Here is a 20,791-nt window from a genome sequence, read left to right on the forward strand (position 1 = left end):
GTTAGAGCTTATAGATGCACACGTAGAGTGAAAGTAGCCCAGAATGAAGTTCAGTAGATTGGGGTTTTGCGGGCCGACTCGCGAAAATCCAGTAGGGGAGGGATTCCGAGGGCTTGGCCGAAGGGCAAGCAATTTATGATGGCAGTAGTCATGCATGATCACGATGCTGATTCTACTGCTGCAGCTGCTCTCTCTAGCTCTCCACACTGCTGCTATAAATATGTATCCCTCTCTCTGTTGGTATCCATGCGAGTCTCTGAGGCGCCTGGGTTGCCGTTGTGCGTCTACAGCATCGTTCCCAACCTGCGAGAGAAAAGAACAAGAAATAATGCATCAGTACAAATTTGCGCCTTTGTATTCCCCCTACCGAGACGGGGAGGTGGAGAAAGAAGATACGACCAGTCCGATGAGCACAGCCCCAAGAGCCACGACGACCCCATAGCCTATCAACTCGGAGACAGACCGAGAGGAAGCGGAAGAGGATTTCGGTTTGCTCTTGGAACTGGAGGAAGCTTTCTTCGGACGTGGACGAGTGTAGATTCTGGATGAAGAGGAGAGTACTAACCCCATTTGTTTGAGACTGTGTAAGGCTCATGGTCAGTATCACCTGCTCTATGGGTGCGCGAGAAAGAGCTTACCCCCTGATGTAGAAACCATCAAGAGCATTTTCCAGCTCGCCTTCCTGTCCAGCTGGGACACCGTCAAGTGTGAATGTAACTGTGACAATGTCAACCTTTTTATCTGACACAATGGATCGAGTCGATATGATCACCTACCATTCGTCGAATTACTCCCCTGGTCCAATACAATAGTCATCGTTGCAAAGTGATCACTCGGCCAATTGGATTTCTTCAATTGCCAAGTCGTCACAAGCTTGGTGGGCGCCTCAGCAGATACAATTTTGCCGGTGACGTTGCCGCCGAAGAGGGTATACGAAGAGTCAGGAGACGGAGAGAACTAGAGAAGGGGTGTCCATCATTAGCGAACGCCATGAATCCGGGGGGAAATTATGCTCACCTTGGCTTCTGCTCGAGACCACATGGGGATCTTGGATTGATCCGTCAACAAGCCCCATAGATCCGCAGCGCTCGCCTGGAGCTCAGCCTTGACCTCGACGACTTTTGTCCCTGTCAATGCGGGTTTCGGAGTGGTAGTGGAAGGAGATGTTACGGGAGCAGACTTTGCCGTTGCGCCAGTGGCAGAAGTGGTGCTGCTGGCATTTGCGCTTCCTGGAGGAGCAGGCGAATAATGTTGATTCTGAGGTGTAGATACACCTGACGTTGCTTCGTCCGAAGGTCCTCCATGAGCTTCTAGCAAAGCTGGACGGAGAGAGTTGAACTTCTCCGAAAGACGAGGTAAAAGGTCAGATCGAACGAATGATGACAAGGCGTTGGCAGAAGAGTTAGCGGGCGAAGGAGTTGTGATGGTTATTTCGTACTGCCAGAGAGAGAAAAAGGAGTGAACACGGTCCTCGCAAACACTAGACGTACGACGTATTCGCTCAGACCATCGATGGCTTCATGACTGACTTCAGGGCACTTGATCTTGCCCTTCACTTCGGACCCTTCTGCATCCGAGCCGGTCCACGAAAGCTCAACTTCGAGGTCGTAAATCGTCAGGAGTCTGTCAGAGAATATCAGCCGAGGGTAGTTCCATTGCAAACCCAGCTTGGCAGTCGCTCACTTTCCCTTTCTTTGTCCCAGATCACAATCTCCAGACACGCTCGTCACTTCGTCCACCTCTACCCTCTGCTTTCCATCTTCCACTTTGATACCGGGTACAGACTTTTTAATCCATTCCCTAGCCCAAGGTCCACAGTTCTTGTTCTGCATGAATGCTCGTCAGCAAGCATTGGGTCCCTTGCTCAGCGCCCGCAAACAAACTCACCCTCCAGTGGTATGTCTGCTGATATGCAGTCAGAGGTTTTGGCTCGCCCATAGTCGATACTTCTCAGCAATACAATTCGGTGTACAGATACAAGCACTCTATGACGAACTACGTTCAGCTAGCGAGTGTTTCGGACCGACATTTTTCTGGATCTTTCGGTGGAGGTCAAGCGGAGGAGTGTGGCGGGACAATGGCAGTCGTGACAAGGATACATTCTTCGACGCTGCAGATCTACAGTGCAGTCTGTCGTCGCCTACTCGACTTCAATCTCCCCACCACATCCCATCCAGCTCTCCAAACGCATGAGCGTCCATCCCTCTCACACTCAACCCTTCAACAATTCTCTCTTCATCGCCACTCATCCAACCTTTATCAATGACCCCGCTAGCCCACCTCCAACCCTTTCCATCGCCCGCACCGGCACTGAATCCCACAGATTCTAAACCGCTCTCCCCAGCCGGCGTAGCGGTGCCATTCAGAACCCCTAGGACCTCACATAACCGCCGCGTAAGGACTGCGAAGGGGTTTTGACGGAAATCTTCAGGACGTCGATGGATGGAATCAAAGATCAAGCGCTTGATGATCCCCACAGCCCCAGGTATGTTGCGCATAGCTTTTCGCGCAGATAACGGCGACATGAAAGTCAGAGAATACAGAGCCATGGCGAGGGACTCCGTATAACCCAGAGCATGTTCCGTGGTGTGCATCGCTTCGTCGGCTCGTCTGGTCAATGGGAACATTTTGATTAGTCCATCGAATAGCTCGACCAATTCGGATTCAGGGATCTTGCCAAGGACCTCCCGATTTTGATCTTGTTCCGTCAACTTGTTCAGAGCTTCCATGGCATTGTGCAAGGTCAGGAATATCGGCGGTGGTCGTTCAGGTGGTCCATAGAGACCTTCGCGGGATGTGATCTCGAAACCAGAGACGAGATGAGAAGATATGAGCCGGAAGATGGCGTGAACATGATCGAACGGTACGCGTCGAAGCATGATGTGTCGGCCAACATTCGTCAAAATGACGACGCAATCTCGCCTGACACGAGCGAATTCCAAGAGTGAAAAGGGCTGATCCGGGATTGGCGGTCCGGATGGTCTGGCAAGACGCGGGTCGACGATTCGTGACAGGAGTGTACAGAATGCCGGTTCAGAGGCCATTTGGATGTGATTCAGTTCGAACATGGACAAGTTGCGTAGAATGTTGAGCGCGCAAAGGGCGTGATCGGTCAGTCCCCCTGATATCTCCTGACGAGCTGATCCACCAAGATCACGTATGCTGAAATCGAAGTTTCGACTCAATTGCTCGAGGTTGGCCAGGGTGACTGGATCACACGGTTCTTGACGCTTGATCCATGCGTCATAGCCTTCCTCTCCAAACACCGAACTCTCCACAAACTCCATTAGATCAAAAAACAGCTCGTGTAAGCGTTGCAGGTGTAATCCACCGATATGATCTTCTGGATGTGCCATTGACAGCATGGATAAGACTGTCAATGCATAGCCCAATTCTCGGGGTATGCGGGATCGTAGACCCATGAGGACGGCCTCCATGTCGATGACGCCGAGTTCATGTATGGATCGAGCTGGTCGTAGTGGGTTAAATCGAGTAAAACCAGATGACACTGCACGATCATCCCATCCACCGAGATTGGGACTCGGATGATGCAGAGGTGTGTAGGCGACTTTGTAGCGTGTCCTGCTCGGTGCACCCGGAGCAGATGTAGGTGGCTCCAAAGTCGGGGCTCCGGGCCCAGTCGCGTTGACAGGTGTCTGTGAACTGGCTGCTGCCGGTTCCGTCGGAGTCGCAGCCGAAGCATCATCCGTTTTCTCACGTTTCCGTTTCTTGTTCGGAGAGTTGGACCCGGATTTCGCGGCCGGCAACGATTGGGTGATGACTCTGCTGGGAGTTGATGCTGCAGGGCTCGGAGCAGGTGCAGGGCTAGAAGTGGACGCAACAGCGCTGACTGGCGCAGGGGTTGATGGTGTCGTAGCTTTTCGATTTTTGTTTTGCATGAAAGTTGCAAAGCCAGCGAGGTGGATATGATAGAGAGACAAAAGGTAAGTGACTGTGTCTGTCGTTTTGGCCGTTTCGGATCCGACGAGGGAGATCTGAGGAATGGTTCGGGGTAATCCCATTGCTTCTAGCCAATCTGTCCATATCGGAGCGTCGTGTGATGCTCTCAGGATCTGAGAGAAGGCACAAAGTTTAGTAACAGACCCGTTTTCCAAAGGGAGCACTCGCCTTGGCTATTCCGCCGGTTCTGACGATGTGCAAGAACAGATCCACCACGTGAAACTCCTTTCCATCAACGAGGATAGCACCTAATCGAGAAGGGTTGAATAATTCAGGCGGACGAGGGATCCCCTCTTGTTTGAGATAATTTGCCAGAGACTGGAGGAAAGCACCTCGTTGAGCAGGTGTAGAAGGCTGCGCCAAGCGAGCAGCAGAGGGAGTGGTGCTGGATCCAGGAGTAGGCGCAGAGGCGGTAGCAGGTGTAGGTGTAGAAGCGGCGACTGGAGTAGGAGCGGGTGTAGCTGTTTGAGTGTTCGGGACGGGGGCAGGAGTGGAGATTGTCGGCTCAGTTGTGGGTATAGGAGGTGCGCTGGAGGGAGCCACATTCAAAGGCGCGGTGTTGGCCCCGGGCGTCGTCGTGATCGTAGGTGACTGTGCCATGCCCTGCGACGACTCTTGTCCCAGTGGCTTCCTCAGCACGGCCTCCAGTAGCTGCTCCCTCGTCATGTGCTCTCTACCCGGTATGGCGGCCATTCTGGCAGCGGCTTCCGCAACGGTCATACCGTTCGATAGGCGTCTTTGGGCTGCAGCCGCAGCAGACAGATCTGAAACGATTGTTTGAACGTCTGGACGTGGAGCCGGCTGAGCAGGAGGAGGTACCGGTGGAGGAACAGGTTGAGAGGCGGATGAGGTTTGCTCGGGCTGAGGGGTGGCGTCCGCCAGTTGGACAGACGGAGGAGCGGGTCGAGTCGGATCGGGAGTGAGGGAGGATGGAACTGCCGAGTCCGCAGAGGCAGCAGGCACAGGGTCGGCCGCTGCCGGCAATATTGTCGACGTAAGACTGCCGCCGCCCTCTGTCGGCGTGAGCAGAGTCGATGATGATGGTAAAGATGACTCTCCCATACCCGTCGTCGAAGAGGTGACTGGTAAGCCAGGGTACATGAAGAAGGGTCCAGGGAAAGTCTCTCCTCCAGTCTTATCGTCGTGTCCAATTTGGGTTGATCCGAGACTTGGCAGAACGTTTGGCGCAGTCATGACGTTTGCGGCAGCCTTGTCCTCAGTTCCAGGAGTGGTCAGATCATCGGTACCGATCTCTGTAGCCGCCTGAACTTCCAGAGCATCTACATGCTCCGTTCCCTTTGCAGGAGTGGTCAGGTCATCGGTACCGATCTCTGTAGCCGCCTGAACTTCCGAAGCATCTACTTGCTCCAGTCCAGCTTCCACATCGCTTCTCCTTTCGTCGCCAATGACATCGACTTGATCCGGTGCCGATGAGTGGTCAACAGGTAGACTCGACGCGTCCGGAAGCGAATCGACAAGAGGTCGCTCTGAAGTCATATCGCTGCTCGCAGGCTCGTCACGACGTTCACTAGATTCCTCTCCTTGGCCCTCCATTCCATCCTGCGTACTGTCATCCGGAATCTTCTCTCTGTCTTCAATGAGGACATGAGCCTCTGTCTGGTCACTTTTCCTTCCCCCTGCTGCTTCTTCATCATCTTCCTTCACTCCTGCACCTTGATCTGGGATCCGAGGTGGTGAAGGTATTGGCTCGTCACCTCCCCTTCGTCCTCCATCTTCCGGACCAACATCCAACGCGTCCATATTGGCCTCCCCTTAGGCCAGCCAGCCAGCCAGCCGTATGTCTCTCCTTCCACTGTACTCGATGTCGCTGTGGGATATATCTCTTCGTATTGGACTGCCTCCACCTTCTCACCCACACGCTGCGTTCCAAATCGTTTGTAGGGTGAACCAAATAAGAATCACGAAAAAGCCCCGGCGAAGAGAGAGAGAGTTTTTTTAAAAAACGACTGAAGGGGGCTTCGGCGTCCCCTTTGGCCGGTTTTTGAGCTTTTCAAAATGCTAATCCATTAACAGATTGATAATGAAGAAGCAGGGGGATTAGAAAAGGTAATGGCGTCGTCGTCATCTCTGGATCCGCCATACCGCCTCCGCCCTCTCATGTCACAGAATATAAATGCATATAGCTACGTCTCATCATGAGACCAAGCCCCTGTCTACATGGTAACCAAATGTCCATGGTGAGTTGTGGCCGAATGATATGAATGCACAGAAAACGAAGGCAAAAAGGCAGGTGATGATGACAGTATGCAGTGGCCTAGACGTCACTCGCCTGTGCCTCCTCCTCATTGGGTGTAGAACTCGTATCCGTACGCTTGGGGATAGGCTACAGTCTGGACGTCCGGCTCGTTTTTGATCACAGGACCGCTGGAGCTCATGATCATTGCTGGTGGGTACAATGGAGAAGCGGTGGAAGCGGCTGAAATCGGCGGGGAGATGCTCCAGCCAGAAAGCATGGGTACGTTCCGTTGAGAGAGCAAGTCGCGGAGTCTTTGGGAGAGAAGAGGGCAGCCATGCGTTAGCTCTGGATTTTTCCCTTTTCAGGACGGGCCTCTGACTCACTCTGTGACTCTGCTCCAGGCTCTTGAGAGGCACCATGAAGATGACTATGAAAGCGCTTCAGCAAAAGTTCCCAGAGGGGCCACGCCACACTCACGCTTAGGACTGACATGCAGACGTTCACGTCCTCGTCTGGAGATCCAGAGCGCATCAACCATCTCGCAGCGTAGTAAACGGCATCTTCGTGCACAATTGAACCTGTATCAAGCACCCTGATGAAAGGAAAATAGCGTCAGTTCATGAGATCGACGTGACGAGTGGCGAAATCGATCTTCACTCACTTTGGAGATCCCCGTAGGTGATCAACCAGGACTTTGCTCAAAGTCGTGCATTTCGATCGGGTGGTGTCCAGAAGTCCTCGTAATCTCTGATAATCTGGAGACGTATTGGCCATAATCCGACCCAATTGAACTTTCATTCCGGCGTAAAGGCTCTGGTACACCAAAAGCACGTCGAGCTTGTAGGCTAGGTTGAGTCTAGAAAGGCTGTGTCAGTAAACGCACGACTCTGTCTCATTTGATTCAAGCCACTCACTCTCGCGAGGATGTTTGATCATAGCCCAGGATCTCAGTCTCCTGCCAGGCTTGGTCAAGCAAAATGGTGATTCGGTTGTAAACTTCGTTTGACATGATCTCGTCGGGGACAGTCACAATTCGGTGCATTAGACGGCAGGCCTGGAATCTGTGTCAGCTTAAAAGAATAAGAACCTTGCGTCACTCACCGCCGTGGTCATGTTCAAAGCTGTCAATCCCCGACTCTTGATATAATCCATGCTGTTTCCGAGTTTAATTCCGGGGATGGCGCACAGTTTGTCCATGAGGGAAAAATCGAGATAAATCGGGAGTCCGTTCAGACTTGACGTCAAGCTCTCTTCGGCAAAGGCATCTGGTCATGTGTCAGTCCGTCTTGTTATCGACATTCTTGGCTCGACCTACAAAAGAAAGTGGCAAGTTCGGAAGAAAGATTTTGAGGTGGCTCTTGCGAATTTAATCTCGCCAGGGAAAGGCTGTGAATTTGCGTCATGGCGGCCGTACGGAGAGAATGTAATTCGATAGAGGGCAAGAACGCTACGAGCGGTGTCAGAGAAAGGGGTTGAGCGAATGATTCCTGACTGTACACACCTGAGACTAGCGGTACGAGAAGAAGCAGAGCCCTCGCGTTGTCCCATTGAGGTCTTCTCAGAACTCCGCCCCGATCGACTTGTTTGAGTATGATTTCGAGCACCAATTTCAGATTTTCTGTCCTGTTCTGTCTCGAGAGCTCGACCGAATCATCGATGGAGCTTTCGAGGGGAGTCAACAAGTCGTCGGAAATTTGTCGCCCATTTTCATCGTAACCCAAGGAGATGGCCCACGCGTACAGGACTCGATTGAGCAAAGGTCCAGAAGTGATCTCTTGAGGGTCGAATATCGGTCCTGGAGCGAGCTTCAGCAATCAATTCACAGGGCGGTGAAGGACTCACGATGTCTTAGGAAATCTTTCAGCCAATGCGATTGCCAAAACGTCGGTCCGAGTTCGGGTATCACAAAATCGTCGTCTTTTGTTTGAGATCCGGTTTCATCCGACGCATCGACGCCGTCTTGCCCCAAACGACCGTAAAGCGTCTCGATTTCAGAGATTCGCTTTCCTCGTCGTAATTGCTTTGCAGCTTTGATGGGAGCGAATTCATCTCTGTAGAAGAGAGGTCAGAAAAAAAAGGTCGACGGACGAAACAATTCCCTGCGTATTTCCGCCACTCACACGCAATTTGTGCCTCGTTCGAGACAATTTGAGCAACTGACTCGGATCTTCTTGCCGCTCCTCTTTGCAGCTGATCCGGCTTGCTTTTCAGCCGCTTCTTGCCTGTCCTTGAGATCACACTTGACTCTCCGATGCCGACAAGCGCCACACGCCGTGAATTGTTGTCTTGACGTTTTGGCGCCAGATTTGTTCCCACTACTCGGTTCGGCTTTGCCAGAGTTGATGGAGGCCGATCGTGAGGAATCTCCACCGCCACCGTATCGTTTGCCGTTGGGAGATGAAGGACCTATGTGACCTGAACGGTGAGCCATAGCGGAAGGAGAAATGGAAGGAGGAGGTTGAGATGTAAAGTAATCTGAGATGGGTGGTGTAATTTGTGATTGGTGAGTGGCGTAGCTCGGACTTGGGAAAGGTGAAGTACCTGACGAGTAGAATGCAGGTGGATAGCCCGAGACGGGAGGAGTGACCGTCGCTGAGCTGTATGACATGGACCCGGGTGGGGAGATGAGGAGAGGCGGATGTAGGTGTTGAGGTGGAAGTGAAATGGAAAGGTTGGAATTTTGACGGGTTGATTGAAGAGGAGGTGGTGGACGTAGCGTTTCATTGGAGGCCGAGGATTGAGCCTCGGAATAAGATTGCCAAGTCATGACGGGCTGCTGATCGACGTAGGAAGCTGTTCCTTGAGATTGTTGAGAGGGCATTCCTAGAGCATGAGAGAATGGTTGAACTAGCATCGACCCAGATGGAGAAGCGAGAGGTTGATGGTGCCGTTGATGGAGGGATAACGGCGAGACAGGAGGAAGAGACAGTAGGGATTGCTGAGATGGTCTCGAACTGGAAGTGTTGGTCGTTGAGGGCAGAGATCTGGGAGAATCTCGGATGGAATCTGAGGGTGTGCGTTGATCCCTCTGAGCGGATTGTGTATGCTGCTGATGCTGCTGCTGTTTTTGTTGCTGCTGCTGGTGTTGCTGGGTTCCTGAACCTCCGTAAAGGTAGGCAGGATCGTACGACATGTATACGACAGGCCAAGAGCGTGTTGAGACGAGTAGGTCCGGTCTGAGAGAGAGGGAGAGCGTGCAAGTGCGTGTGGTGCAAGCGAGGTAGGGTAATGTTGGGTAAAAGGGGGGTTAAAAAAATCGAATGGCGAAGAGGAGGGGGAACCGATTATACTAGTGCTAACAGCTCCTTCTATAATATCAACCGAGCCCCTTCATTGAAGATCAAAGACCCCTTTAGCTCTCTCTCTCTATTTTAGATGCCCTTGCCGCTGTCAAGAGTGCCAATGACGATTGTAAACTTTTTGTTGATGGAAGATCGACGGGAAGAAGCATCACCTCACTGGATGGGTTGTGTGTGCGTGTGTGCGGCGTGTGTGGGTGTCGTTTTCGAAGGGAGGGAGAATGGAAAGGAAGGAGGAGGAGGAAGAAGAAGAAGGAGAAGAAGAAGGGGAGCAACAGTTTCTCCGTATCAGGTACCGAACAAGAGTGCCCTCACGTTGAGATATAGCAAGGAAGAAAGGTTGAAAGATATTTTGGCACAAGGAAGTATGAGGTATGAGGTATGTAATAGGGGCAGTGGAGGCGGGTGAGAGAGCGAGGGGTGCAGAGTGCCACAAACTGCCACTTGACGTTGTCGAGCAATTTTACCCTGGAATCGGTTTTGGAACTTTTGTGACGACAAAGAGAAAGGTACACACGGACACACAGCCGATCTTGAAGGAATGTGTGGATGTGTTCTTGTGGTCGGAGATGGCAGCGTAGATCGGAGGGGGCGAGGGGGATGGTCAGGGCAAGGGGGTGGAGGGGGGCGAAAGACGAGCAAGGTTATACTTTTTCGCTCTATTCCAAAGGGGCTTCCACAGACACAATAAGGCGAATGAATGTGTGGATTCTCTCTTTTTTTTTCACACTCGAAAGGGGGCGTGGAGTGAGCGGGGATTGCTCCAAAAGCTCAGGTCCGTCCTATATGGAATGTCGAGGATCGTCCCTGGAAACGATGGATGGATGGATCCACTGTAAATTGCCTCTTGTTGTCAACCAGAAGACCTGGAGAAAGACGAAAACACCAGATCTCCAAAAAGACAATTGGCCCAATGATCTACATCGAAATGACACATCCATCTCACAGCCATGCTGACCCATTTTAGGCGCTCCTACGCTGCCGACGACTGGGTCCTCTCCTAGTGCCACCGTTCTCTCCGCTCCCTTGGCTCCGCTGCCCGTTCCCCCCTTTCACGGAGAGAAAGAGAGCGAGGAATAGAAGTCATAAGAGACACTTGAGCTTCCATGTCAAAAGTGGCGTTTTCCATTCCACACCACCACATTGCCCAAAAAAAAGCCTTCTTCTTCTTCTGCTTCTGCTGCGTTCTTTGACGATTTCCCCGCCTATGCCCCCCTCTCCCCTCCGCCCCTCCTTCTACCTGCTGTCTGATAGTGCCTGTTTTCGCTCTACCCTGCCCTCTTGATCTGCAAGGCACTTGATAGCTCTGTTGCTCACTTGACCCATTCTCAGAGACGTAGACACGCGCACTACACACGGCGAGCGGGGTACGGACTGGCTAGCAGTGAGAGGAGCAGGAGGAGGAAGAAAAAAAAAAGGGGAGCAGGAGGAGGAGGAGGAGCAGGAGGAGCAGGCAGTGAGTGAGAGCGTGGCGACAAAATTCACAGTTTCCAGGGTGCAATTCCTGGCATTTAACCGTAGTTTCGGCACTATTACCGGTATTCCGTGCCTTGGATGTCATGCCCAGCCCAGCATCGGTCTGTCAGCCAGCCAGCCAGTCAGACAGCAGGTGAGCTGGGTGGGATGTGCATGTCATGGGAAAAATATTCTTGACCATGGGATTCCCACGTCCTGACTGCCTTGCTGTCGTAGCCCTTGTCATCGTCGTCGTCGTCGTCTTTCGTCTGATACAACATACAGACTGCATTCATTGTGGTAGTGTGACGAGGAACACGGTTTATAGTTTATTCACACTTACCTTATTGGTGGATACGATACATAAATTTAGCAGATCCCATCACAGTATCTGTGCCTACCAGCTTATGCCGTCGGAATAAGGATCTCGAATGGATTCAGGCTATAATACCATCCATCCTATGCATTGATTCGCATTCCCCATGACCAGCCTCTGCCTACGGCTTTTGCACATAAGGGCGACTCAAAACACCGTGCCACGGTAGGTAGTGTGTTGTGCAACCTATCTAGCCCCTCGGAGCCAAAATGGAACCCATGTCAGGAGCCAGCGGATATCCCGTGCTATGCCTGACGTGCTCCTCCGCATGAAAGGCCCATCCTTCTCGCCGCAGAATCACTGCCGCCACGACGCTGCCACCACCACCACAACCTATTTGTGTGTGTATGATACGATGGAGCATGAGGCGTGAGACGGATGATTTGTACCACAAACATCCTCCTCCTTTTGCTTCCGCCCTTCTCACCCTTGCGGCTATTGCATCGACCTGTTCTAGAGATAGACACGGGCAACAATCCTTTTCTCCACGGACCACGGTCGGCACTCAAGGAACCAGGCACACTGCCAAAATGATGTATATCTCCCCCCCTCGTCTTTTTTTCATAATTTTCCCTGAAAAGACGCCCCCCGGGCCCTTGGGTATTGGCCGTGTACCGGATACATTAACCGGGGTTGGCAGAAACGAGGTCATCATCATCATCGTCAACAATAATAACAATATGACCCGCTCTCTGCACCGAGAAGACGCCGTGGATGAGCTGGCTCTATCGGCTCTTGCTGCATAGCCACGGGGGGCCACACGCCAGGGTGCAATGCGGGTTGATACCCTGTCTACGTACCTGGCTTCACATGTGCAGGCACGTCAAAGGTGCATACGTTGCTGTGGGCGGATAATTACATCACCCTCTTACCAGATCTCTCTCTCAATGAAGATCCGGCCCCAGAAAATCCGGTTCTATGCCGGCCAATCGCAGCTTCGACATAGCTAAGCGCAGCGAGGGCGAATTTGGCAAAGAAAAAGATTGGGACACCGAAAGTCGGGCGAGACGCTGACAGGGACGAAGCGTTAGGTGTCATGGACGGATGCTGCTCAGATGGTGATGCTGGGAGGGAAGAATGCGGCGAGGGTGTAGTTGGGAGGAGACTGGATCGAGGGACGGGTGGTCTGGCAAGCAGAGCCTGAAGAACAAACTGGGAAAACAGATTCAGCGTTTTCTTCCCGAGACAACGACTCACGAATGGATAGATGAGCGCGAAAATGGCCATATTGACCAGTGGTGTGAAAAAGGATGACAGGAATGTTGCTGGGAAGCCTGACATTGATTGACCGTCTTAGTCGCAAATTCCCTAATCCCTCGAATTCAACCTCACCAAACCCAACCATGTACAAGGTCCGCTCTTGCATGAAAATGACTCGGTGGGTCAAAGACCATCCACGGGAGGTGAACGTATAGCTGGACAAGACACATTCAAGCCAGAACAACCTCACAGAGAAGCGCATATTGACTCACTCGAAACAATAGTAAGCATTGATGATACACATGTAGGCGAAAGCCGTCGGTCTCCCCAACACCGGTACCAGCAAGATGGTCCTTGACATCAATGTGAAATCAGAGATCATCAAGAGGCGCTGAAGGGTCGAAAAGACCCATACGAGAGGATCAGACGGAGCAGATGACGAGGATCTGTTTGAGGGGATAGGCGAGGAAGGTTGATGTCGGTACCTGCGGCGGATGGATCAGCTCACGGCATGGATTGAGACTACTCACGCAGGATGTAAGAGTATCTGAGCTCGTTTCGATATCGCGGGACCCCAATATGCCTGTACGTGTCGTTCAGTAGCTCACCCGAGCTCGATGCCCAAGGAGAAAACGCTCACATTGATCCAGAAGCAGAGGACGAACACGGGCCAGGATAGAAGGACGTTGTACCACAATCCGACGGATCGTGCCTTGTCCTGCGCGTCGGGTGACAAGGAGAGAGCTGGAGACAAGACTATGGGTGAGAAGGAGAGCAGAAGGAGAGAGACAAGGTTGATGAGCCTGGAAACAGAGTATCAGTCGACGTTGTAGGCGTCAGTAGTGGAACTCACGTGGATCGTAGAATCAAGCTTCTGAGCTCAACATCTCTGAACCATAAGAGATGCATCAGCTATGCCTCATTGCGGTGTGACCTGATCTATTGGCATACTCACCCCCAAGCCATAGACCAGCTTTTGTCAAGCCTTGATGAATCGCCAAACCCTCTGGCGACGTTGTCCAGCCCATGACGAACCATAGCTATCCATTCTTCTTTGCTCCTCATGGACAACGGTTTGGCATCGTCTCCGGGGGCAAATGCACTACTACCCATGTTTCCACCATATCCGTATTGAGAGGAGGACCCGGTATTTGCGCTGGATCCATATCCAAGTCCAATATTACCAGATGTCATCCCATACGAAGGTTGAAAATAGCTCGGCTCAGATTCACCGTAACCGTGTCCATAACCGTTTCCGAACCCATTTCCATCCCCATTGATCGCTGGACTACTGGACGGGATGGGATACCGCGCTCGAGATGGATCAGATGGTCCAGTTTGACCAGAAGGAGTAGAATACAACGTCCCAGATTCCCTACGTAATGGTTTGAATGCTTGATTCACATTACGCGGTGGAGGTGAGGGAGAGTCCACCACAGGAGAATGGAGAATATGGTTGGTTCCGGAGGATCCAGCCTGACGACGATAGAGCATATCGGACTTAGATAGCCTCGACGTCGGAGTTGTCTGGGGTGCGCCACAGTGCACTCTTGCTACACGGGTGGACCTGGTCAAGTTGTTGAGCCTGCAACAACAGCTTGTGAACCCGGCATGTGATGATGAGATCCCCCAGATACTTTTTGCTTCCGCTTCGTCGCGTGGCCTTTGATCGACGCGTTCTCCGAAATGTTGCACACACCGCAAAGGATAAACGCTGAAATGCCGTGGAATCGGCCCAGTATGTCTGAAGGATATGGGGATTTGAGAGATTGACGTCTGGCAGTCGACACAAGGCGAATTGATGAAGACGAAGATGATGATGATGATGGATGACGAAGGCTCCTTTACCAGCTCTGGGCTCCAATCAACAGATGCGAACCCGGACTCAATCGCCCCCACCCTCCTTGGTCAGCTTTCGAGCACTGGCAAGCCGATCCATTCATTCTTCCAATCGACGAGCGCAAGCACAGAGGCCAACGCCGCAGCTGGACCTTCGACAGGATCTGCAAATAGCGGATCAGGCGAGAAAGTCAAGAGGAAGCGTAAAAAGGTGGACGATGTGGCTCAAGGCTTGATCAGTCGTTCATCTAGCGGTTGGTCCATCGCCAGGCGGAACGAAGGGACATCAACGACGACGTCTGACGCCGAGACGGGTGGAAAGGATGGTGGAGAGAACTCGATCCTGGAGGACGGTACGAGGGGTGCATCGAATGGCCGTGGGAAGGGGAGAGCTCGGAGCAGGCGTAAAGTAGGAATCGGCGTAAGGCGACGAGGGCAGCAAACGTCTGACACAGGGGTTATTCACAGAGGTCTGTCGAGCTGTTCTCGAGGCAGTGGTGATAGTGATCTAACTGAAACCTCTTGCCAGATAGTAGCTATATTGGGGATGGATCTCCTGATCCTCTTCAAAGTCCGAATCCATCGGTCTCCACTACACCCCATCAATCTCCACGCAAACGTAAAGGCGCCGGTGCCCCTCGACCCACCAATAAAGAGATCATCAATCTCGTCTCCTCTGATCACCACGATATACCCCAGTCCTCATCACATCCGTCAGCACTCTCCGTCTCAAAGATCAAGGCTAAAGCTCTCACTCGGACCCTATCTGCGAATTCGACGTCATCATCCAAAGGAGCCAAAGGGGATCCCATCAACGTCGACGAACTGACCGTACCGAGTGGTCCGAAGAAGATTGTGTTCGCAGCGGATCAGAAAGCAGCCCATTCATTCTTCCATCGACGAGCAGCCGAAGCTGTGGGACCACCGAACGGATCGACACCGATACAAGAAACACAAGCGAGTCTGAGCTCTAAAGGTAGACCGGTCCATGGGTTCTTCTCGAACGGACTAGGGGCTGGCGGATCAGTACCTGGGCAATTGAGAGACGGCTGGGGACATGGAGTGAAGATTGGCGGCGAATGGGTGGCACCACTGCCGGGGGGACAGTGTCCGACACACATTGGAGCTGCTGAGTTCAGCTCGGCAGGGCCGTCTAAACGTCCAACACGAGCGAAATCATCCATCTTTGAACATCCTTCAGAAAAGAACGGCTTTTGGCTAAAGAAATGCTCTTCGATTCTCTCCTCTGATACTCCGCATCTCGAATTGGGCGTTTCGTCCGTTTCCACCAAGCCCTCCACACCTCCATTCATCACCCTTCATCCCGCTATCCAATCTCTCTTTTCACGGCACATCAACTCCCGGGAAGCATGGGCTGATCAGTTCGCTCCTCTTTCAGCCTCCCAAGTCTTAGGCAACGAGACGGAATCAACTTATCTCTTAGAATGGCTACGAGCGCTCTCAGTCGGGACAGGCTCCAGCGCTTCAACCCGACGTCGGATTTTTCGTAAAGTCTCACGGACAAAAGCGTTGGACGGGTGGATAGTCGACGATGCTGGATTATTCGGCGAACCATTCGGAACAGAGGACGAACTGGAGGCTTATGAGGACTTTTACGAACCCCCTCTGGTGTTGGACGAGCGACCGATAGGTTATCCAGCTCTCGATGATCGACTCGCTGGGTGTATACTGCTGAGTGGGCCGAATGGAGCGGGGAAATCGGCTGCCGTTTACGCCGTCGCGAGAGAATTAGGATGGGAAGTATTCGAGGTGAATCCTGGGATGGGAAAGAGGACAGGAGCAGGTTTGATGAGTTGGATAGGGGACGTAGGGAAGAATCATTTGGTACAGCAGTCTTCAAAGGAGACAGTGGGAAGTGGATGCGTCGAAGGTCAATCCAAGATTTGGTCGATGGACAACTCGCCAAGGAAGAATCACCACGGACATCGGCGGACGACGAGTGGAGAGTATCGGCAGTCATTGATCTTAATTGAAGAGGCAGACATACTGTTTCAAGAGGAACAAACGTTTTGGCCGACAATTGTTTCACTCGTAGCGGGATCCAGGCGGCCGGTCATCCTGACATGTAATGGTGAGTTGGTATCAACTCGACATCGACACCAACCTGACAGACTTTTGACCCTTGCCAGACCCATCCCGTATACCTATCGATACCTTGCCTCTCCAGACCGTACTGTATTTTCAACCACCGCCCTCCTACCTCGCTATTCCGTTCCTCGAGACATTGGCTCAGCAATATGGAATCTCTCCGAATCGAGCTGTCGACCTTTACCACGGATGTTGCGTTTCAAGCTGTGGCGTCGTCAATCATTTGGATCAACCTCTCCCGCCAAACGGTAGCGAACCTATCAAGAGATTCGACCTGAGACGAGCGATCAATCAACTCCAATTCGACCGAAAGGTCTGCCGTTCATCGAAGCGACAGCCACAGGACGATCTGGACGAGTTTCGACGAATCGAAGTATTGTCCTTCTGCGATGCGTTCGTTGGTCCTCGAGGATCGCATGTGTTAGAGGTAGGTACCGCGTCTCGTCCAGATGGTTCGTCGCCGGCTGATGTTGGCTCCCAACCAGACGGAACTAATTGATCGGCACCGACCAAACACCGATGATGAATTGGGCGTTCATCAACTCGTCAAACCGTGGATTAAGGACTCGGTTCCCGTATTGATAGGCTTCGACAAGGCTACAGAGATTGAAGCTTATCTGATGGATCTGGTTGGAGGTCCACCACCTCCTTCAGACCTCGAGGAACAAAGGTGAGTCTCCCAAAAATCCAGCATATTACCAAGTCTTTGAGCTGAATCTCTGAATCTCCACAGGGCATACTATATTCGAGCTCTACTTCCATTCCTTGATCCCTTGATCCCATTATCTGCCCCTCTCCTCCCTCGATCATCGTTGTTTCTCGAGACGGTACCCATGATACAGGCAATTACGGCTGCGGAAGACATACTGGAACAAGAAGAAGACTTAGCAGCGGCTCTGGGCCAAAGTCGAGTCAGTAAGAAAACCGGAAGACCTAGACGAAGTACGGGCCCTGGACAGGGAGGGTATGAACGGTGGTTCGAGTTGGACGTGGCGGCTCTCAAGGCTGTGAGAGATTCCTTATGGACGTCGTGACTCGTTGCGGAGAGAAGTGAGATATACGTATGGACGAAATGAAGGACATGCGTCCAATACATGTAGCGTACTCAATATCGAGATACATATCATTACACATACAAAGAGATACAGTGAAGTGTCATCAGGAGCCCTGTCACATTCACCCAAATACAATTGTTATAGGAGCTTAGCCCACCGCCGCCCGACTGTAGATTGCATGTCATGCCTATCATGTCGGTACTACTCGGAGACCTAATCAGGAATGAGTACTCGAAACCTCCCGCCGGGAAACACTTTTCACTCACCCCATCTGGCCGTTTCACTCGACTGACTTTCATCTGGAAATCTCTCCGCGACGACGCTCTTTCCCATTCCGAAACCCACACCATCACTCCTCAATAACAAGAATGGTAACGGTACGAAATCCGTCCGTCTCTCCTCTTTGACAGGGGTACTCAATTGGACCATGGTAGAACAAGAAGTTGGATTTCTTGCCTCCAGCTCCGTGTTGTCAATTAGCATCTCGTGTTGTGGTTGATCCACATTGTCTCCTTCCATCGCCTCCGTCGCCTCCAATGTCGGGTCCGCTTGGCCATCCGTACTCTGCTCCACCATGATCGATGGATCGATAGGCATATCCTCCGTCTCAAAAACCCTGTCGATTGAATCGACGACTTGTTGCTGCTGGTTTTGGTCTTGATTGAAAGCTTCCTCTGCATTCTTCAGAGCTTCTTGAATAGCTTGTGTCTCGTCCACTGGCCATCCATCATTTTCCACCTCGATCGCTGGCGCTTTGGGTTCTTTGGCCGCCGCGCAGGATTTCATCACGCTGATAATCGTATCGGCATCCGGCATCTCCACTCGAACAAGGACGTGTGGTGTTGCTCCGGGAAAATCAGATAAAGGCGCTTGGACAGTCGTCAGAGGCTCCGCGTCTAGCGAAACCGCGGTATGCTGCTGGCCAGGCTTGAGCATCATTCGTTCTAGCGGAGCTGTCGATCTCCAAATGGTCACAGACAGCGGTCCAATGGGACCGAGATAAACGTCCAGAGGGGAATCCATGAGGTGATATTCCGACAAGATGACATCCACCACTTGCAGATCGTGATGGTACAGTGGTTCAGCGAGGATGCGTGGGATTGGATCCAGAGGCATATCGAAACGAGGCAGCATATCGTATTGCATCCCGTCAAAGAATGAAAAGGAGAACGAAGCTGAGCTTCAGCAAGGTTATCGCACCGCTACTCACAGATCCCAGTGATGATGTAACTCATCCAGTCAGGAACAGACTCGAATTCCTGAGTGACACCTTCGACAGTTCTTTCTTCTGTACTCGCTTGCATCCACTCCAAGGCATTTTGCAAACCTGTACCCTCGTGCTCCGCTAGCGTGGCCATGGCCAATGCGTTACGTTTCGTCTTGGGTCGTTTTGGCAGATGCTCCCCCTTGCTCACCATCTCCATCAGGGCCTCTCTTACGTCTTCCGGGAGGCCAGCTTCGGCCAGTCTGTCGTCTGATTCGCTTGCAAGGCCGTTCAGGGTCTGTTCGACCAAGGCATCGTTCGTGGGTACTTCGTCCTTCTTCCGACGCTTGCCACCTGGCTGTTCGGATAAGAGTTCACCACCGCCCGCTCTGGCGCCTGGAGCACTGAGGAACCACCTCGGCCGGTCGTCGTTACCGTGTTGACGGAGAAAGGCAACTCGCTGTAGTTCGCTGATGGGATGACCGTCACGGTCATCCAATACTTCGTTGTGCTCGACCTTGACCACTTTCATGGGCTCACTGCGAATTCCCGACTGAACGTCCACCAGTGAGACAATACTCCCATATGTCAAGACGTCATTCGGCTCGACCTGACCAGCAAATCGAGGCCGTTTGGTGTTGACGTCTGGCGGAGAAGCACGCGTGATCACGTCGAATTTGAATGGCGTCCATTGACCTGTGCGCGAAGCGAGACGAGGACCGGCATCAATCTTGAGGTATTTTGTACGCACTGACTGACTGTTAATCCGACAACACAGGGCGAACGAGTCGCTGTCTCGCAGGCACGAAGCAATGTTTCTAGCCTTGACCGTCTTTTGGGAGGGTTTGGATACTACTGAGAGGGGGAGGGAGGGAAACGTCGCCCAGACTGAAGGTTTTGGGGCGACTGGTGGTGCATCCGCAGTAGTAGGTTCGGTGTCCACAATGGCAGGATCGATGAGGGCGTTGTCTTCCGCGGCTTGGTCTTGAGCACCGGATTCCCCAACTGCGAGACCAGGGACGGCAGCTGTCTCCTCGGCCGGCAGCTGACTGGGCTCCTGTACCACTTGCGCAGCTGATTCAGGATCCTGACCGGGACTGCCTAGAAGTAATTCGAGATTGAATTCCTTGAGCTTGCCAATGGATTCGTTGACCCAAAGGGCGGGGAAAGCGAGTCCATCACTCAGTGCTTGACGTTCTCTTGAAAAGGCCTTGGCTCTCCCGAGTCCAGCACCGAATCCAGACTTCGCAGCGGTCTCCCTTATCATCTTTTCTTTATTGACTTTGCCCTCCGATCTGGGCTCTTCCGTTAAGAGCGGGATATGATGCGTCTGAGTCTTCATGTGAAGGGAGTCGATGGTCGGGGTGAGGGAGACAGAAGTGAGAACTGGGAGGATAGGTCCGGAGACGCGCAATATCGGAGGTGGATTAAGCATCCTGAGCAGCAAGGATGTCAGAGGGGAATTATTGAGCTTTTCGAAAACTGACCTCTTCTCCTGACGATAACTCTTTTGAGCCGTATTAGGGTGCCAGACGATGACTTTGGAGAAGCCAAAAGAATCAGCCGTGAGATGCTTAGTGATTGTCTTTTGGATCTTGGATCGTTGTATGTTGACCTCGATGAGCCCACGCTTCCGTTTACGTATCTGCAACGATAACACATCAGTGAGTTGGGATATAGACGTAGAAGAGAACTCACAGTCGATCCGGTGCCCAACATGCTCCCTATAAAGTCATCGGTGGGACTGTCATTGCCGATAGCATTGAGTAAGAGGTCTAGCGGGGCGAGAGGAAGGGAAGAGGGATCGTCTTCGGACATTGTAGCGAGGCTCGAGGATGCACCCGAGGCGAGACCTCTGGACTTTGCAACTCGCCTTGCGAGCAGTAGGACCTTGGTGGTGATCGGTGGACCTTGTTGGTGGAGGGACCTTTTCGCACGGTCGGTTGTGTACAAAGGCAGTCAACAGCCAAAAAAAAAACCAACAGCGTGGGAGAATAAGAAGATAGTAGACGCTGGCTGGGGATGATGATGGAGGAGCAGTGAGTGGCGAATAATGGTCCCGGGATTAGGAAAAAGAACGCTAATCGTCTTGAATCA

At 52.3% G+C, this 20,791-nt stretch overlaps 6 protein-coding genes across 6 annotated transcripts; 1 reads left to right on the top strand and 5 right to left on the bottom strand.

The window, feature by feature from the left end:
* Positions 1 to 634: 634 nt before the first annotated feature.
* On the bottom strand, positions 635 to 1,938 carry BD324DRAFT_580018 (putative chaperone activator; the record flags this gene model as incomplete). Its single annotated transcript, XM_022013421.1, has 6 exons — positions 635 to 717; positions 777 to 957; positions 1,018 to 1,437; positions 1,491 to 1,623; positions 1,684 to 1,826; positions 1,888 to 1,938. The coding sequence occupies 6 exons, from the start codon at positions 1,936 to 1,938 to the stop codon at positions 635 to 637; spliced, it is 1,011 nt and encodes a 336-aa protein (XP_021870823.1).
* Positions 1,939 to 2,081: 143 nt separating this feature from the next.
* BD324DRAFT_627060 (hypothetical protein) lies at positions 2,082 to 5,918 on the bottom strand. The gene is made up of 2 exons (XM_022015958.1): positions 4,129 to 5,918; positions 2,082 to 4,073 (listed from the first exon to the last, which is right to left on the bottom strand). Exons 1-2 carry the CDS (start codon positions 5,719 to 5,721, stop codon positions 2,151 to 2,153), a joined length of 3,516 nt encoding a protein of 1,171 aa, XP_021870824.1. The 5' UTR covers positions 5,722 to 5,918; the 3' UTR covers positions 2,082 to 2,150.
* Positions 5,919 to 5,985: 67 nt separating this feature from the next.
* Positions 5,986 to 9,647, bottom strand: BD324DRAFT_466027 (hypothetical protein). The gene is made up of 10 exons (XM_022012864.1): positions 8,278 to 9,647; positions 8,000 to 8,208; positions 7,659 to 7,952; positions 7,473 to 7,604; positions 7,259 to 7,422; positions 7,072 to 7,211; positions 6,819 to 7,013; positions 6,635 to 6,749; positions 6,541 to 6,584; positions 5,986 to 6,468 (listed from the first exon to the last, which is right to left on the bottom strand). The coding sequence occupies exons 1-10, from the start codon at positions 9,288 to 9,290 to the stop codon at positions 6,264 to 6,266; spliced, it is 2,511 nt and encodes an 836-aa protein (XP_021870825.1). The 5' UTR covers positions 9,291 to 9,647; the 3' UTR covers positions 5,986 to 6,263.
* A 2,495-nt stretch (positions 9,648 to 12,142) lies between these two features.
* On the bottom strand, positions 12,143 to 13,981 carry BD324DRAFT_651242 (etoposide-induced protein 2.4-domain-containing protein; the record flags this gene model as incomplete). Its single annotated transcript, XM_022018299.1, has 8 exons — positions 12,143 to 12,439; positions 12,485 to 12,561; positions 12,620 to 12,702; positions 12,760 to 12,972; positions 13,018 to 13,070; positions 13,128 to 13,290; positions 13,341 to 13,376; positions 13,443 to 13,981. The coding sequence occupies 8 exons, from the start codon at positions 13,979 to 13,981 to the stop codon at positions 12,143 to 12,145; spliced, it is 1,461 nt and encodes a 486-aa protein (XP_021870826.1).
* A 218-nt stretch (positions 13,982 to 14,199) lies between these two features.
* BD324DRAFT_627072 (hypothetical protein) lies at positions 14,200 to 17,582 on the top strand. The gene is made up of 5 exons (XM_022015959.1): positions 14,200 to 14,796; positions 14,856 to 16,418; positions 16,477 to 16,862; positions 16,921 to 17,105; positions 17,169 to 17,582. Exons 1-5 carry the CDS (start codon positions 14,289 to 14,291, stop codon positions 17,467 to 17,469), a joined length of 2,943 nt encoding a protein of 980 aa, XP_021870827.1. The 5' UTR covers positions 14,200 to 14,288; the 3' UTR covers positions 17,470 to 17,582.
* Positions 17,583 to 20,746, bottom strand: BD324DRAFT_627075 (hypothetical protein). The gene is made up of 5 exons (XM_022015960.1): positions 20,393 to 20,746; positions 20,182 to 20,339; positions 18,701 to 20,130; positions 17,757 to 18,665; positions 17,583 to 17,703 (listed from the first exon to the last, which is right to left on the bottom strand). The coding sequence occupies exons 1-5, from the start codon at positions 20,510 to 20,512 to the stop codon at positions 17,681 to 17,683; spliced, it is 2,640 nt and encodes an 879-aa protein (XP_021870828.1). The 5' UTR covers positions 20,513 to 20,746; the 3' UTR covers positions 17,583 to 17,680.
* Between the last annotated feature and the right edge of the window lie 45 nt (positions 20,747 to 20,791).

This window comes from Kockovaella imperatae (assembly GCF_002102565.1).
Source record: "Kockovaella imperatae strain NRRL Y-17943 chromosome Unknown BD324scaffold_7, whole genome shotgun sequence".
Lineage (NCBI taxonomy): Eukaryota > Fungi > Basidiomycota > Tremellomycetes > Tremellales > Cuniculitremaceae > Kockovaella > Kockovaella imperatae.

Coding starts and splice junctions, on each gene's coding strand:
- BD324DRAFT_627060 (XM_022015958.1), bottom strand. CDS start 5,721: ATGGACGCGTTGGATGTTGGTCCGGAAGATGGAGGACGAAGGGGAGGT. Junction 4,074..4,128: donor GAACCGGCGGAATAGCCAAG/GCGAGTGCTCCC, acceptor GCCTTCTCTCAG/ATCCTGAGAGCATCACACGA.
- BD324DRAFT_466027 (XM_022012864.1), bottom strand. CDS start 9,290: ATGTCGTACGATCCTGCCTACCTTTACGGAGGTTCAGGAACCCAGCAA. Junction 7,423..7,472: donor CGAACTTGCCACTTTCTTTT/GTAGGTCGAGCC, acceptor ACACATGACCAG/ATGCCTTTGCCGAAGAGAGC. Junction 6,750..6,818: donor CACCTACGGGGATCTCCAAA/GTGAGTGAAGAT, acceptor TCCTTTCATCAG/GGTGCTTGATACAGGTTCAA.
- BD324DRAFT_627072 (XM_022015959.1), top strand. CDS start 14,289: ATGAAGACGAAGATGATGATGATGATGGATGACGAAGGCTCCTTTACC. Junction 16,419..16,476: donor GGTCATCCTGACATGTAATG/GTGAGTTGGTAT, acceptor GACCCTTGCCAG/ACCCATCCCGTATACCTATC. Junction 17,106..17,168: donor TCAGACCTCGAGGAACAAAG/GTGAGTCTCCCA, acceptor GAATCTCCACAG/GGCATACTATATTCGAGCTC.
- BD324DRAFT_627075 (XM_022015960.1), bottom strand. CDS start 20,512: ATGTCCGAAGACGATCCCTCTTCCCTTCCTCTCGCCCCGCTAGACCTC. Junction 20,340..20,392: donor TGTTGGGCACCGGATCGACT/GTGAGTTCTCTT, acceptor TTATCGTTGCAG/ATACGTAAACGGAAGCGTGG. Junction 17,704..17,756: donor GAGTGAAACGGCCAGATGGG/GTGAGTGAAAAG, acceptor ATTCCTGATTAG/GTCTCCGAGTAGTACCGACA.